At 37.5% G+C, this 18,215-nt stretch overlaps 1 protein-coding gene and 1 non-coding gene across 2 annotated transcripts; one reads left to right on the plus strand and one right to left on the minus strand.

Moving 5' to 3' along the window:
- Positions 1 to 593: 593 nt before the first annotated feature.
- On the plus strand, positions 594 to 701 carry LOC148567586 (small nucleolar RNA R71). Its single transcript, XR_015882307.1, has one exon. It is a non-coding gene; the product is annotated as a small nucleolar RNA R71 (small nucleolar RNA).
- Positions 702 to 9,520: 8,819 nt separating this feature from the next.
- Positions 9,521 to 10,045, minus strand: LOC107636525 (uncharacterized). The gene has a single exon (XM_016340027.1). The coding sequence runs from the start codon at positions 10,043 to 10,045 to the stop codon at positions 9,521 to 9,523; it is 525 nt and encodes a 174-aa protein (XP_016195513.1).
- Positions 10,046 to 18,215: the final 8,170 nt, after the last annotated feature.

Consider the following 18,215-nt stretch of genomic DNA (forward strand, 5'->3'; position numbering starts at 1 on the left):
ATAGATCAGAGACTAGATTTGCTAAATTAGAAGCATATTTGTTCAGAGTTCTCTGTCTGTTGCTGAGTTGATGATGGAAAAGGCTTGCTATTGCTAAACCTGTTTCTTCCACCATTATTAAAGCCTTGTTGGGGCTTTTGATCCTTCCATGAGAAATTTGGATGATTTCTCCATGTTGAGTTATAGGTGTTTCCATAAGGTTCACCTAAGTAATTTACCTCTGCTATTGCAGGGTTCTCAGGATCATAGGCTTCTTCTTCAGAAGATGCCTCTTGAGTACTGTTGGATGCAGCTTGCATTCCATGCAGACTCTGAGAAATCATATTGACTTGCTGAGTCAATATTTTGTTCTGAGCCAATATGGCATTCAGAGTATCAACTTCAAGAACTCCCTTCTTCATAGGCGTCCCATTGCTTACAGGATTCCTTTCAGAAGTGTACATGAACTGGTTATTAGCAACCATGTCAATTAGTTCTTGAGCTTCTACAGGTGTTTTCTTTAGGTGAATGGATCCACCTGCAGAAGTGTCCAGTGACATCTTTGATAGCTCAGATAAACCATCATAGAATATATCCAGGATGGTCCATTCTGAAAGCATGTCAGAAGGACACTTTTTGGTCAACTGTTTGTATCTTTCCCAAGCTTCATAGAGGGATTCACCTTCTTTCTGCCTGAAGGTTTGAACATCAGCTCTAAGCTTGCTCAGCTTTTGAGGAGGAAAGTACTTGGCTAGGAAAGCCGTGACCAGCTTATCCCAAGAGTTCAGGCTGTCTTTAGGTTGAGAATCCAACCATAATCTAGCTCTGTCTCTTACAGCAAAAGGGAAAAGCATGAGCCTGTAGACTTCAGGATCTACTCCATTAGTCTTAACAGTATCACATATCTGCAAGAATTCAGTTAAGAACTGAAAAGGATCTTCAGATGGAAGTCCATGAAACTTGCAGTTCTGCTGCATCAGAGAAACTGATTGAGGTTTCAGCTCAAAGTTGTTTGCTCCAATGGCAGGAATGGAGATTCTTCTTCCATGTAAATTGGAATTAGGTGCAGTAAAGTCACCAAGCATTCTCCTTGCATTGTTGTTGGGTTCGGCTGCCATCTCCTTTACTTGTTCGAAATTTTCAATCAAGTTGTCTCTGGATTGTTGTAATTTAGCTTCTCTTAATTTTCTCTTCAGAGTCCTTTCAGGTTCTGGATCAGCTTCAACAAGAATGCCTTTTTCTCTGTCCCTGCTCATAAGAAAGAGGAGAGAAAAAGAAAAGAAGAGGAATCCTCTATGTCACAGTAAAGAGGTTCCTTATTGTTAGTAGAAAAGAAGAAGAAGAAATTCGAACACAGATAGAGGAGGGGGTTCGAATTTGGTGATGATGTGAGGAAGAGATATTGGTAGATGAATAAATAAATAGAATAAGATGAGAGAGAAGGAGGGATTTTTCGAAAATTATTTTTGAAAAGGAGTTAGTGATTTTTGAAAATAGTTTTTGAAAAATATTTAGTATTTTTTTTCGAAAATTTTTTTGAAATCGAAAATAAAAATAAAAATAATTAGTTAGTTAAAAAGAAATTTTTGAAAAAGGGGGAGATATTTTCAAAAATTAGAAAGGGAGAATTAGTTAGGTGGTTTTGAAAAAGTTAAGAAACAAACAAAAAGTTAGTTAGTTAGTTGAAACAAACTTTGAAAAGATAAGAAGTTAGGAAGTTAGAAAAGATATTTTGAAAAGATATTTTTGAAAAGATATGATAGAAATTAGTTTTTGAAAAAGATTTGATTTTTAAAATCACAATTAATGACTTGATTCACAAGAAATCACAAGATATGATTCTAGAACTTAAAGTTTGAATCTTTCTTAACAAGTAAGTAACAAACTTGAAATTTTTGAATCAAAATATTAATTGATTAGTTATTTTCGAAAATTTTATATAAAAATAAGAAAAAGATTTTTGAAAAATATTTTTGGAATTTTCGAAAATAACTAAGAATTTTGAAAAAGATTTGATTTTTGAAAAAGATTTTGAAAAAGATAAGATTTTCAAATTGAAAATTTGATTTGACTCATAAGAAACAACTTGATTTTAAAAATTTTTGAAAAAGTCAACTCAATTTTTCGAATTTGATGAGAGAAAAAGGGAAAGATATTTTTTTTTTATTTTTGAAATTTTTATAAACAACATGAAAATTATGCAATGCATGAAATTTTTAGATCAAAACAATGAATGCATGCAAGAATGCTATGAATGTCAAGATGAACACCAAGAACACTATGAAGATCATGATGAACATCAAGAACATATTTTTGAAAAATTTTTAATGCAAAGAAAACATGCAAGACACCAAACTTAGAATTCTTTAATGCTTAGACACTAAGAATTCAAGAATGCATATGATAAACATGAAAAGACACAAAACAAAAAATCATCAAGATCAAACAAGAAGACTTACCAAGAACAACTTGAAGATCATGAAGAACACCATGAATGCATGAAATTTTCGAAATATGCAAGATGAACATGCAATTGACACCAAACTTATGATGTGACTCAAGACTCAAACAAGAAACAGAAAAATATTTTTGATTTTTATGATTTTCTAATTATTTTTTTTTTGAATAATTAATTGAAAAAGAAAAATAAGGATTCCAAAATTTTTAATATGAATTCCAGGAATCTTGCATTCTTAGTCTAAAGCTTCAGTCCAGGAATTAGACATGGCTCACTAGCCAGCCAAGCTTTCAAAGAAAGCTCCAGTCCAAAACACTAGACATGACCAATGGCCAGCCAAGCTTCAGCATTTAACACCAGAGTATATTGCTCTTGATAACAAATTGCTGCTCATCATTTATCAAGTATGTAACTTACCTCTGATGGTTTGGAAGCTTCAGTCCAAAAGAATTTAGACATGGCATTACAGCCAGCCAGGCTTTACATGCTTCATGAAACACTAGAATTCATTCTTAAAGATTTTGAATAAAATTTTTGAAAACATTTTTTTTTCGAAAACAGGTGAGAAAATTTTGAAATATTTTTTAAAAAATTTTTAAAAAGAAAATTACCTAATCTGAGCAACAAGATGAACCGTCAGTTGTCCAAACTCAAACAATCCCCGGCAACGGCGCCAAAAACTTGGTGCATGAAATTGTGATGTCCAGGCTCAAACTATTCCTGGCATGTGAGCAACTTGGTACGCGTAATCGTGATTACACATTCATAATATGTCACAACTTCGATACAACTAACCAGCAAGTGCACTGGGTCATCCAAGTAATACCTTACGTGAGTAAGGGTCGAATCCCACGGAGATTGTTGGTATGAAGCAAGCTATGGTCACCTTGTAAATCTCAGTCAGGCAGATATAAAGTGATAATGGTGTTTTCGAATATTATATAATAAAATAGGGATAGAGATACTTATGTAAATCATTGGTAGGAATTTCAGATAAGCGAATGGAGATGCTTTTCGTTCCTCTGAACCTCTGCTTTCCTGCTATCTTCATCCAATCAGTCTTACTCCTTTCCATGGCTGGCTTTATGTGATACATCACCACTGTCAATGGCTACTTTCGGTCATCTCTCGGGAAAATGATCCAATGCCCTGTCACGGCACGGCTAATCGTCTGGAGGCATCACCCTTGTCAATGACTTCATCTTATCCTCTCAGTGAATAATATGCTCACGCACCCTGTCACGGCACGGCTATTCATCTGTCGGTTCTCGATCATGCCGGAATAGGATTTACTATCCTTTTGCGTCTGTCACTAATGCCCTGCAATCGCGAGTTAGGAGCTCGTCACAGTCTTTCAATCATTGAATCCTACTCGGAATACCACAGACAAGGTTTAGACCTTCCGGATTCTCTTGAATGCCGCCATCATTCTAGCTTACGCCACGAAGATTCCGGTTAGGAGATCTAAGTGACATTCATTCTAGCTTATTTCATGTAGAACAGAAGTGTTTGTCAGGCACGCGTTCATAAGGGAGAAGGATGATGAGCGTCACACATAATCATCACCTTCATCACGTTCTTGGGTGCGAATGGATATCTTAGAAGCGAAATAAGAAGAATTGAATAGAAAACAGTAGTACTTTGCATTAATCTTTGAGGAACAGCAGAGCTCCACACCTTAATCTATGGAGTGTAGAAACTCTACCGTATGAAAATACATAAGTGAAGGTCCAGGCATGGCCGAGATGGCCAACCCCCTAAAACGTGATCAATAGTCTCCTAAGATGAATAATAGATTAAAACTGAGACCAAAGATGCCTAATACAATAGTAAAAGGTCCTATTTATAATAAACTAGTCACTAGGGTTTACATGAGTAAGTAATTGATGCATAAATCCACTTCCGGGGCCCACTTGGTGTGTGTTTGGGCTGAGCTTAAGTGTAGCATGTGCAGAGGCCATTTGTGGAGTTGAACTCCATCTTCTGTGCCAGTTTGGGCGTTCAACTCTGGTTTTGGATCCTTTGCTGGACGCCAGATTTGGGTAGAAAGCTGGCGTTGAACGCCAGTTTACGTCATCTATTCTTGGCCAAAGTATGGACTATTATATATTGCTGGAAAGCCCTGGATGTCTACTTTCCAACGCATTTGGAAGCGCGCCATTTCGAGTTCTGTAGCTCCAGAAAATCTACTTTGAGTGCAGGGAGGTCAGAATCCAACAGCATCAGCAGTCCTTTTTCAACCTCTGAATCTGATTTCTGCTCAAGTCCCTCAATTTCAGCCAGAAAATACCTGAAATCACAGAAAAACACACAAACTCATAGTAAAGTCCAGAAATATGAATTTAACATAAAAACTAATGAAAACATCCCTAAAAGTAACTAGATCCTACTAAAAACATACTAAAAACAATGTCAAAAAGCATATAAATTATCCGCTCATCAATATGGCTCCTCCTACCTTTGGTTATCCCATCCTTGATACACATTCTCATTATTATCTTCATTTCCTACAACATAATTAGAACCAAACTCATAGCCAAAGTGAGAATTCATGATAACAAGAAAAAAGGAAAATAAAATCAAATAAGAAACAAAGAAAACCAAATCCTAAAACTAGCAAGAGCTAACAAAAGCAAACATATTCACACTATTCACATATATACAATAACCAACAACACAACACCATTGTATTGAACCTCGGGTCGTTCTCCCTAGGAATTGCAATAAAGTGTCCTTGTTATTAGTTATGAAATATCTTTGGGGGTTTTTGAGATAGGAGACAAGAAATGTAAAAAGCAATGAAAATAAACTAACAACTATGAAAAGCTCTTGGCAAGGTTATGAGAATTGGAAGTCCTATCCTCATTATCCTCCTCAATTGTGATGAGAATTGTCCATTGCTACCACTTAGTTAACCTCTAACCATGGAGGAAAGTCAAGTGGATGAATCAACTTGATTCCACAAGTCCTAGCCAACTCCCAAGGGAAAGAGTAGCTTTAGTGGTATCCAAGTCAATTAACAACTTCTAATTGTCAATCAACAAAGGAATTAGATAATTCAAGAGTCACTAATTACTCTACCAAAGCCAAGAGGAACAAAATCTAACTCATAACTAAAAGGAGCATTTTAACAAACACATAGAAGGCAATAAAGGCAAACATTATTAATTGCAAGAATTAAAGGAATCTACAACTACAAAAGTAAGAGATTAACAATAGAAAGGCAAAACAATTATGAAACAACAAAGAACTTACCAATTGCATTGAAGGAGAAATGTAGATCTACAAAAGAATGTTCATAAACTACAACTAACAATACAAAGGAATTACAAGAAAAGAAGAATTCTACAACTACAAGAGAGCAATTAGGGAAGAAAAAGGAAAATTAAAAGAGGAGAAAAAGTAGATCTAGATCAAAAATATAATCCTAATTCTAGAGAGAAGTGAGAGCTTCTCTCTCTAGAAACTAACTCTAACTAATTCTAAATCTTAAACTATAACTAATGATCAAAAGTATGTTAATTCTCCTTCAATCCTTGTTTTAAATAGCATCAGAAATGAGTTAGATTGGGCCCATAAGGCTTCTAAAATCGCTGGACATGAGTTGCATTAAGTGAAACATATGTAACCATCGATGCATACACGTACAGTGCGCGTGCATACCCTTAAACGCGATGCAACTATGAAAAATATTATATCATTTTGAAGCCCCGGATGTTAGCTTTCCAATGCAACTGAAACCGCATCATGTGGACCTCTGTAGCTCAAGTTATGGTCGATTGAGTGCAAAGAGGTCGGCTTGACAGCTTTTGCGATTCCTTCATTTCTTCATGAGTTCTCCATTTTTTCATGCTTTTCCTTCATTCCCTTGATCCAATCTTTGCCTCCTAAATCTGAAATCACTTAAAAACCATATCAAGGCATCTAATGGAATCAAAGGTAAATCAAGATTAAACAATTAAGGGCCTAAAAAGCATGTTTTCACACCTTAGCACAAATTAGGAGACAATCATGAAACCATGCTATTTCATTGAATAAATGTGCGTAAAAGGTCATAAATTCCCCTAAATTAAGCACAAGATAAACCCTTCAAATGGGGTTTATCAGTGACCATTTTACTGCTTTATTCTGTGAATAAGCAGGTGCTTTAAATTGCCAAATTGATTATTGCCTTTTGTGCAAATATTTTTTATAACACTTTGGATTCAAATGCAAAAGGGCAATAATCAATTTCTTTCAATTCAATTCTCTTACAAAATATATCTAAGTCATATATATGCTTTCATTGTTTGTTCACTCATTCATTTGTTACTTAGGTTGGTTGATTTTGGGGAAATGCACTCTTGTTGAGCATTTTGATTGCTTATTACATATTGCCCCTAAATTGAGCGTTTGTTTACTTTATTGGCTCTTACTTGAATTGTTTGATTATTTCCTCTTTGTTCCGTGAATTTTATCTGTTTTTGCCTTTTCCAGGATGACTCGCAAAGGAAAAGAGAAAGTCAATCCTTTGGCTCGCTCTCTTCCCGTGCCTCCAAGTACTTTACCAGATACATTCATTAATGCTGAAACCCAAGAACAATATAAAAAAGTAAAAAACAAAGCATTTCACTACGAGAGAAAGCTTAACTTACCGGAGAAATATGCAGACCAAGTTATAAACAGATTAAATTTTTACCATTGGGAATTTGTAAAATTCGATCCAGTGGAAGTTAATGAACACCAGGTCAAGGAATTTTACACGAATCTCCTAAGGAGGGATACCCCAACTATTTTTCTCAGAGGTGTCACTCTGGACACCTCTGATACTACTTTAGAGGCCCTCTTAGACATTCCGTATATTCCTCCGGCTGGTGACGCTTACCTTTAGATAGTGAAGGAATTGTTATCGGGCAAGCTGTCATTGGATGTCGTCCTGAGGAAGATTGGCACACCTGATACCAGATGGGAATACAGCAGGGGAAAAACACGGTCCCGCAGAGCATCGCGTGCACTGATCTTAATCCGGAGACGAGGATCTGGCAGTAGATCATCGCCGATTACATCCTTCCGAGCATGCATGCCACGCAATTCAGGGTTCGTGTGGCGGTTTTATTATAGGCCATTCTAGAGGGGAAGAGGATTTCTGTTCTTCCCCTTACCAGAGATTTGATGTGGAAGGTGACACAATAGCAGAAGTACAACATTCCCTTCCCATCATTGATCACCAGATTAGCTGCTCTGTCTGGAGTGGAAAAACGGCCGACAGACCGGATGTCTGTCCTCATTATCAAGCAGCCATTTCTACCATACAGTGATTATGATGGACTACCACAGAAGAAAAGGAAGACCACTAAGCCACCATCATCCTCAACAGAGCCATCAGCACCTCCAGCACCCCTTGTGCCCATACCCCGACTTCAGACACCCTATGAGCTGGATCGGGAGATCTTGGAGACTCTCCAACGCTTAGAGCACCTGATGAGGGAAAAATGATTCCACACAAACTCGCGTACAAGTGTACCACGTCGCATCAAGTAGTAATAACTCACAAAAGTGAGGTCGATCCCACAGGAATTGATGGATTGAGCAACTTTAGTATGGTGATGAATTTAGTCAAGCGAATATTTGATGATTTGAGTAAAATTTGATTAACAGAAGTGAATTTGCAAGTAAACTATAGTGCAGAAAGTAAATTGGCAGAATCTTAAAGTGATGAAGGATTAAATTGCAGAAACTTAAAGTGCAAGAAATTAAAAGAGTTGGAACTTAAATTTCAAGAAAGATAAATTGCAGAAACTTAACGTTCAAGGAACTTAAATTGCAGAATCTAAATCAGTAGGAAACTTAAATTACATGAAGAATAAATGGATCTGGGTGATGGAAATCAAAAGAAAACTGGAAAATGTAAAGTGCAGTAAACTAAAGAACTCTCAGATGACAGAATTCAAATCAGGACTTCAGGACCAAAACAGAAAAGTGAAATATGTAGAAGAATTAAAACAAAATCAAGACTGAGATCAACTTTAAAGTCCTAAAGGAGAAATTGACAATTGCAGAAGAGTAACAAAAACAAAAAAAAAAATTAGATCTCAATGGCTCTCAAAACAGAAAAGAAATTACAGAAGAAAGAAAAACAGCAAGACAACCAATATCAGATCTCCAACTTTTAGAGCTATATAAAGGAAAAGTAGAAGATGTTTCCTAGATGAATAAATTCAGAAGAATTCTTCAATCCATGTTTCAAGACCAAAGCAGAAAATAAAAGTTACAGAAGAAAGGAAACAAAACAGAAAAGAAAAACCCAGATCTGGCCTCTAATTCTAAAATTCTAAAAGGCAAAATTAAAAGCGAGAGCTCCCCTATGAAATCAAACTTCTCCTATTTATAGAAGTCTGCACAGCGTTCACTTATCCACGCGAGCGCGTCCCTTGCGCGCATGCGTCATTTTCAGTCTTCAGCTCCCATCATGCTCGCGAGCTCCTTTCACGCGTACGCGTCTTCAATGGCATTCTCTTATTGAGCGCTACGTCAGCTTAGTGAGCGCTGCTCACACGTGCGCGTCCTCTGCGCGTGCGCGTGGGTAGCCAAATGTCAAATCCAGGTTTCAGCACCAATCACGTGTAAGCGTGCTTTGTCCCAGGAGTGCCATCGACACATGATCCTTTTTCCTGTACTTTGGTGAACAATCTCTATGTGTTCCAGTGAGAGTATTTTGTTAAAAGTGTAATAATCATCACTTTGTGAGCATGTCTCCAACTATTGCCATATCAGTGTCACTTTGTCCCCTTTCGAGAATCCTTTAGTTGGGATTTTTTTGTTTTTCCACCCTTTTGGAACCCTTTTTTTGCTCTTCTTCCTTTCCTTCAGTGGCCGTTCTTTCTTGGCACCAGATTTGATGTCAGAGGTTTTCTTCCTTGTGATCAAACTTGTATCCCCTTTTTGCAATCTTTTCTCAGCTTTTTCACCCTCATGGCTTCCTTGCTTCTCTTCAATGTCTTTCTTTTGCACCAGAGGTGAGTTGGTAACCAATTCCTCCGGCTTTTTCTTCCAATTTAAATCTTCCTCCTCAATTTTCATGCAGGCTTCCTTTTTAGCAGGGTGCTATATCTCCTTAAAGACATTCAAGGTTATTTGCTCATCATGTGCCCTCAAGATCATTTCCCCTTTCTCTACATCTATAATGGTCCTTGCTGTGGCTAGAAAAGGTCTTCGCAACATGATGGAATCATTTCCTTCTTCATCCAAATCTAGAATTACAAAGTCCACTGGGAATATGAACTTTTCCACCTTAACCAGGAGATTCTCTACTACTCCATTGGGTTTGATAATTGATCTGTCAGGTAATTGTAAAGACATTCTTGTAGGCTTCACCTCTTCTATGGATAGTCTTTTCATTATGGAAAGGGGCATCAAATTGATGCTTGAGCCTAAGTCACACAAATCCTTCACAATTGACAGGTTGCCAATGATACAAGAAAGAAAGAAACTTCCAGGTTCTTTAAGTTTCGGTGGTAAGCCTTTTTGAATCATCGCACTGCACTCTTGGGTGAGGATCACAGTTTCTTTTTCATCCCAACTCCTCTTCTTGTTAATGAGTTCCTTGAGAAATTTTACATATAGAGGCATCTGTTCTAATGCTTTAGAAAGTGGAATATTGATTTCCAGCTTCTTGAAAACTTATAGGAACTTTGGGAATTGTTGGTCCTTTAGCTCCCTGTTGAACCTCTGAGGGTATGGAAGGGGAGGAGTGTACGACTTCTCCACTTTCTTATGTTCATGTGGTTGCTCCTCCATGACTTATTTCCCTTTCTTTGAGGCTTGATGTTCTTCCTCTTTCTTTTTAGGCTCCTCTTGGTCTTTTCCTTTTGCTGCCACCTTTTCCTTGCATTTAGCTTCATCATTCTCTACTGGCTTCTTGTTAGCTTCTTTGTCATTCTCCAAGGTTCTTCCATTCCTTAATTGGATTGCTTTGCATTCTTCTTTGGGATTGGAAATGGTGTCACTTGGTAGTGTATTGGGTGCTCTTTCAGCCACTATTTGCTTGGACAATTGTCCAATTTACCTTTCTAGATTCCGCAGTAAAGCTTCATGGTTTTTATTGGCCAATTCCTGATGCTTGATCATCTTTTCCATCATCATCTCCAAGTTGGAGATCCTTTGAGCTTCTTGGGGTGGTTATGGTTGATTGTGGGATGTTAAGGGTGGATGATAGTTGTTTTGGTTAATTGCTGGGTTATTTGGTGGATAGTAGTTAGATGGGGGTTGATTGTTTTGTGGTTTTCTGTATTGGTTTTGGTTAGTGTTTTGATGGTTTTGATGGTTTGTGTCTCTGGAATTGTTCTGGTTTGAGTTTCTCTGCCAAGGTTATTAGTTTTGGTTATCCCCCCACCTCAAATTGGGGTGATTTCTCCGGGATGAGTTATAAGTGTCTCCATGGAACTCATTTTGTCCAGCTCCTTGGTTGTGCATGTATTGGACTTGCTCCGGCTGTTGCTCTTCATAGCTCTCTTCATTTTGTCCCCATGTAGGTGATGGTTGACTTGTTGTATTCATTGTAGCTACTTGAAGACCATCTATCCTTTTTGCCATCATTTTCATTTGTTGTTGAATATATTGGTGCAACACCTTGTTTTGTGGCAAGATGGTGTCCACACCTTCAAGTTCTAGCACACCTCTCTTTGGAGCTAGTTGGCGTTGCCTTTGATGAGCATAGAAGTACTGGTTATTGGCTACAGTGTCTATTAGATTCTGAGCTTCCTCAGCTGTCTTTATTAGTTGCACTGAGCCTCCAGCAGAATAATCTAAAGCCTCTTAAGCTTTTAGAGTCAATCCCTCATAGAAATTCTAAAGTCTATCCCATTCATTAAACATCTCTGGTGGACATTTCCTAAACAAGGCTTTGTATCTCTCCCAAGCCTCATAAAGTGACTCTCTATCCATTTGAGTGAATGTTTGCACTTTTGTCTTCAATCTTATGATCCTCTGAGGTGGGTAGAACTTAGCCAAAAATTTGCTTACTAAATCCTCCCAGTTGTTGATGCTTTCTTTGGGGAATACTTCTAACCACTGAGTTGCCTTATCCCTCAAGGAAAATGGAAACAGCAGCAACTTATAGATGTCTGGGTATACACCATTTGTCTTAACTGTGTCACATATCCTCAGAAAGATGGCTAGGTGCTGATTTTGATCTTCCAAGGGACATCCTCCATAAGAACAGTTGTTCTGCACCAGAGTTATAAGTTGAAGCTTAAACTCAAAGTTATTGGAATGAAGATTTGGAGTGAGTATACTGCTTCCATAATTTCTTGCATTGGGGATGGTGTAAGAGGCTAGAACTCTCCTTTGAGGCTGGCCAATGTTATTAGGCACCCCATCTGGTGGATTAGGGGGGTTGTCCTCCATCTCTTGATTCTCTTCTTCTAAGCCTTCTTCTCCAATAACGCCCTTCCCTCTTGCTTATATTCTCAATCTTAAGAATGTTCTCTCTGGTTCAGAATCAAAAGAAGTGGAATCACCTCTTCTTCCCCATGGCATAAAACACAAACAAAACCATAAACCAAAAACAATTCACTCTACTGCTAGAGTGAGGTTAAGGTTAGTTTAAACATAAACAAAGAAAAATGCTTAATCTGGATTATCACCCTACTTAATCATTGTCAATCTTTATCAATCCCAGGTAACGGCGCCAAAAACTTGATGAGGGAAAAACAATTCCACACAAACTCGCCGGTAAGTGTACTGGGTCGCATCAAGTAGAAATAACTCACAAGAGTGAGGTCGATCCAATAGGGATTGATGGATTGAGCAACTTTAGTATGGTGATGAATTTAGTCAAGCGAATATTTGATGATTTGAGTGAAATTTGATTAACATAAGTGAAATTGTAAGTAAACTAAAGTGCAGGAAGTAAATTGGCAGAATCTTAAAGTGCTGAAGGAGTAAATTGTAGAAACTTAAAGTGCAAGAAATTAAAAGAGCTGGAACTTAAATTTCAAGAAAGATAAATTGTAGAAACTTAAAGAGCAAGGAAATTAAATTGCAGAATCTAAATCACTAGGAAACTTAAATTGCATGAAGAATAAAGAGATCTGAGTGATGGAAATCAAAAGAAAACTGGAAAATGTAAAGTGCAGTAAACTAAAGAACTCTCAGATGATAGAATTCAAATCAGGACTTAAGGACCAAAACAAAAAAGTGAAATTTGCAGAAGAATTAAAACAGAATGAAGACTGAGATCAACTTTAAAATCCTAAAAGAGAAATTGACAATTGCAGAAGAGTAACAAAAACAGAAAGAAAATTTAGATCTCAATGGCTCTCAAAACAGAAAAGAAATTACGGATGAAAGAAAAACAGCAAGACAACTAAGATCAGATCTCCAATTCTTAGAGCTATAAAAAGGAAAAGTAGAAGATGTTTCCCAGATGAAGAAATTCAGAAGAATTCTTCAATCCAAGTTACAAGACTAAAACAGAAAATAAAAGTCGCAGAAGAAAGGAAACAAAACAGAAAAGAAAAACTCAGATCTGATCTCCGATTCTAAAATTCTAAAAGGCAAAATTAAAAGAGAGAGCTCCCCTATGAAATCAAACTTGCTCCTATTTATACACTTTCTATTTCAGTCCTCAAGTACTTGGAGTGGACTTTTTGGCCTATGGAGAAATGGATCAAAATGGCACTTGGTTGTTGCTTCCAGGGGAACGTTGCATTCTCAAAGTGAGCACAGCGTTTAGTTATCCAAGCGAGCGAGTCCCTTGCACGCACGCGTCATTTTCAGTCTTCAGCTCCCATCATGCTCGCGAGCTCCTTTCACGCGTACGCGTCTTCAATGGCGTTCTCTTATTGAGCACTATGTTGGCTTAGTGAGCGCTGCTCACGCGTGCGCGTCCTCTGCACATGCGCGTGGGTAGCCAAATGTCAAATCTAGGTTTCAGTGCGAGTCACACGTGCGCGTGCTTTGTCCCAAGAGCGCCATCGACGCGTGTGCGTCATGTACGCGTGCGTGTCGATTGCAGAACTTTGCCTTTCAATCTCCCCAAAAACGTTGAGTAAATGAACGTAGCGTTCTCTTTGAAAACGAGCGCCAACCACTACCACGCATACGCGTCATGCACGCGTACACGTAGATCTTCAAAAATTGTCCCTGATGCGTAGGCGTCCTGTACGCGTCCGAGTCTCAAGTGAGCATGGCGTTCTTTCTTTGAACGCAACGTTACTCTGGAGTGCTTCTCCTTTTCCTCACTTTCTCACCTAAAATCAATGAAACAGGAAATCAAAGTCTCACCAAAATCATAAGAAATTGTATCATTTACAATAATCACTCAATTCTTGAATAAATCTCATGATTTTGTATAAAATTAATGATGTTTGATTAAATCAAGATAAGCATGAAATTCCACTCCAATCACTTACTTATTGTGCAAGAAAGTGCATAAAACCTAATGAAACAGATGAAAAATGCGTGTGCAACTAGCAACGGATGACTTGTCATCAGCGCCGCAATGTTTGCTGCTTTCAATGGATTGTGGTGAAGTTCGACGGCCGAGATCCTAGACCACCTCCTCCGGAGACACCAGAGCTTGAGCCCGAGACTGAGGAGCCAGGACCGGAGGAGCCAGTAGCTGAAGCTGGCCAGGCAGACGAGCCCCAAGAACAGACAGCAGCAGAGACCACGGTTGAGGGGCCTACAACTTTGATGGTTGAGGAGCCAGCAGCTGTAGCCGAGCCAAGAGCTGAGAGAGCAGTAGAGCCAGCTGGTCAGACATTTGAGGAGTGTAGACCTGAGCCCACACCACGACCGTCCAGCGCCATTATTGTCTATCACCGCATCACCACCCACCACCGCCAGGCGGTGGAGCTTCCCAGAGTTGATCCCCCTGGTCTATTTTTGGCATGGAGGACCGTGCACCATCTAAGTGTGGGGGAGGATTGAAAGAACAAAATTCTCGCACGATCTAGAATTTTTACAATTAAATTCGCGTTGTAAATATAGCTTCTAGACCGACAAGAATTCCTTTCTTACAAAAGTTTGGTTGTCACAAGTAACAAAACCCAATAGAATTTATAACCGAAGTATTTAAACCTTGGGTCGTCTCTCAAGGAATTGCAGGGAAGTATAATTTATTATTGGTTATGTAAAAAGATATATTTTTGGGTTTTTGAAATAAGGAACAAGTAATTTAAATAACAAGAAAAATAAATTAATAATAATAAAATCTCTTGGTAAGGTATAAGAAACTGAGGTTCTATCCTAGTTATCCTTATCAATTGTGATGAGAATTGGATTCTGCTCCCACTTTGATTAACCTCTAACTATGAAGGTAAGTTAAGTGGATGAATCAATTTGATTCCTTACGTCCTAGTCAATTCCTAAGAAAAGACTAGAGTTATTGGAATTCAAATCAATCAGCAAAGAATTCCAATTTTCAATCAACAAAGAGTTTGATAACTCAAGTGTCTCTAATTAATTAACCAAAGCAAAAGGGGAATAAATCTTAAATTAAATTGAAAATGTCTATAACATAAATAAATCAAAGCAATCTTAATTCTGAAATACCTCCAATTATATTAAATAGAACATTCAAGTCTTAACATGGAAAAGTTCATAAGCCAATTTGGCAACATAAGTAATTAACAAGTAAGAGCATTAGAGTGTCTGAAAGTAGAAGAGAAACATAAATTAAGGAACACTGAACCTGGAATGAAGAAATAACCATAAACTGAGAGGAATCCTAATCCTAAAAATCTAAATCCTAAATCCTAAGAGAGAGGAGAGAGCCTCTCTCTCTATCTCTCTAAAACTATATCTAAATCCTAAAATTGTGAATTATGAGTTAATCTTCATAAATGAATAGATTCCCCCACTTTATAGCCTCTAATATATGTTTTTGGGCTGAAAACTGGGTCAAAAACAGCCCAGAAATCGCTGGGGGCGAAATCTGCCACGCTGATTTTTGTCACTGCGATGCATCCGCGTGGAGCACGCATTCGCAACACTTAGTTCTATGGCCACTATGGAAAATTATATATCAAATTGAAGACCCAGATGTTAGCTTTCCAACACAACTGGAACCGCATCATTTGGACCTTTGTAGCTCAAGTTATGACCGTTTGAGTGCAAAGAGGTCAGGTTGGATAGTTTAGCAATTTCTTCAACTTCTTGTATTCCTTCCATTTTTGTATGCTTCCTTTCCATCCTCTAAGCCATTCCTGCCCTGTAATCCCTGAAATCACTTAACGCACATATCAAGGCATCGAATGGTAATAAGAGGGGATTAGACATAGTAAAGTTTAAGAGCATGAAGCATGTTTTCAATCATAGCACAAAATCAAGAAGGAACTTGTAAAACCATGCATTTTGTATGGATAAGTGTATGAAAGATTGATAAAATCCACTCAATTGAGTACAAGATAAACTGTGAAATAGTGGTTTATCAACCTCCCCACACTTAAACATTAGCATGTCCTCGTGCTAAGCTCAAGAGAAGCTATAAAGGAGTGAAGAGGAATGGTAGAATGTATGAAATGCAACCTATCTATATGAATTCAACTACGTGCAGAATGTTTCTACCTACTTGGTTAAAAGTAAATAAATCTTTTAAGAACAAATATGAACTAGATTTCACTAATTCAAATCGTAAAAATGAAGTACAAATAGACTTGGAAGAAGAAAAATAGCTCATGAAAGCTGGGAATAAAGAATCGAGCATCGAAACCTCACTGGAAGTGTATACACTCTAATCGCTCAGGTTTTTAAGGTTCGATCTCTCAATTCTCTACTAACCTTGCTTTCTAAGACTTGCTCTTCATCTAACAATCAACAAAAATTTAATGCACAAATACACAAATCAAGAGGTCTTTTAAGGGTTGTAATGGGGTTAGGGTCAAGGTAGGATTGTATTTGGTCAAGTGGGCTAAAATCTGAATCCTTAATTAACTTAAACTTTCCACCTAAATTTAGACAATCCATGTAATTACAATGCAAAATCTAACTATCCATTAACCATGTTTTTCATATATTCATGCATTCTAATTTCAAGTACAGTACATATGCATTGCTTTCACCACTTACTTTGGGGCATTTTGTCCCCTTTTATTTATTTGCTCTTTTTCTTTTCTTTTTCTCCTTTATTTTTCTTTTGTTTTTCATTTTTTTTAATTTTTCTTTCTTTTGCTTTTCTCAAGGCATATGATTAAGGTATTGAATGCATGAACATATTCTCAACATTCTTTCACATTTTTATAAAATTCTAACATACTCAATTCTCAAACCAAATGTTTCCAAATCCAACTTCTCCACACTTAATTCATGAGCATTCTCACTAGTCCAAGCTAACCAAGGATTCAAATTAAGGACGTTATTGTTTTTCGCTTAGAGTTAATGATGTGCTAAAGTAAAGAACAAAGGGGTATAATAGGCTCAACACTGGTTTACAAAGGATAATGAAAGGGTAAGGCCATATGGGTATGTAAGCTTAGTGAAACAAAGGTCTCACTCATATAAGTGCATGCATACATCAAATAATGGAAATATATAATCAAGCAAGACAAAGATCACAATTTTAGAGAGAAAAACACACTAAAAAAATAAAATTTTGGTTGATAAAATGCAACCAATTCAAATAGGCTCAAAATCTCACAGGTTTTGTGTGTTCGAGCTCAAAACCATGTTTCAGTATAATATTTCTTCAAACAAGTTTAACAAAAAATTTTAATCAAATTAGTGAAAATACTCTAAAAAGTTTCTTGAAAAAGAAAATATTAATTCAACCAAGTGGTGGTAAAATATGCACAAAATCAAACATGTAAATGCAACAACTAACTATAAAGAAAATTTAAACATTGGTGTTGAGACAGGAAAGTACTAACCTATGGAGATCGGTATCGACCTTCTCACACTTAAAGATTGCACCGTCCTCGGTGCATGCTAAGATGTGTAAGTGGAAGGGTTGCTTCAACTAATGTTTTTCTCTAAAGATTGTGCAGATGGACTTGTCTGTTGCCCCATATAGAAGTTTCTCTTTCCTTTTTTCGGTGGCCAGCCTGAAGGTAGAGGAAAAAAGAAAAGTAACCCAGAAAGAAAGATAAAAAAACAAATAAAATATGGCTGGGTTAATGCCAAATAATGAGGGTCTCAATTACATGGTAGCTACAACATGCAATTGAGAAAACAGTGGAAGCAAATGGCATATCAATGTTGCAAAAAATTTGCAACAAAGGGGAAGAGTAGGTAATGAAAGACAGTATAAAATATTACCCAACAGTGTAAAGCAAGTCACTAAGCACCAAAATAATTCAAGAAAAGATGTAACAGTTGATTAAGAAAATTTAACACCAATGGTAAAATAATAAATTTAGAAAAGAAAATAAAAATCTGCAAAATTAAAATGCAATGGATGAAAGAATGTAAAGGTCGTGAGGAAAGAAAAATGAGAAGGAAGAAGAAAGAAATAAGAAGGGGGAGGGAAAAATTAGGATTGGGGAAGAAAAGATAAGAATTTTGGCGCTGACTTGGATAAACTGTGCGTCGCATGCGACGCAGACACGTGGGTCACGCGATCGCGTGAGTTGCGATATTTTCCAGTGACGCGGACGCGTGACTTGATTTGTGCTAGTGGCGTGAGAGCAGCCTTGCGTTCGCGTAACTCTCTGTCTCAAACACACATTGCCAAAATTCAAGGTGACGCGTGCGCGTGGGTGACGCGTGCGCGTGGGTGACGCGCACGCGTGAATGGACTTTCTTTTAAAAATGATGTGGACGCATGGGGCACGCGTTCACGTGGTAGGGCTTGTGCTTC

Source organism: Arachis ipaensis, chromosome B4 (assembly GCF_059453495.1).
Source record: "Arachis ipaensis isolate K30076 ecotype BB chromosome B4, ASM5945349v1, whole genome shotgun sequence".
Lineage (NCBI taxonomy): Eukaryota > Viridiplantae > Streptophyta > Magnoliopsida > Fabales > Fabaceae > Arachis > Arachis ipaensis.

Excerpts from the sequence above, each read along its gene's own strand:
- LOC107636525 (XM_016340027.1), bottom strand. The coding sequence starts at position 10,045 with ATGCCTCTATATGTAAAATTTCTCAAGGAACTCATTAACAAGAAGAGG.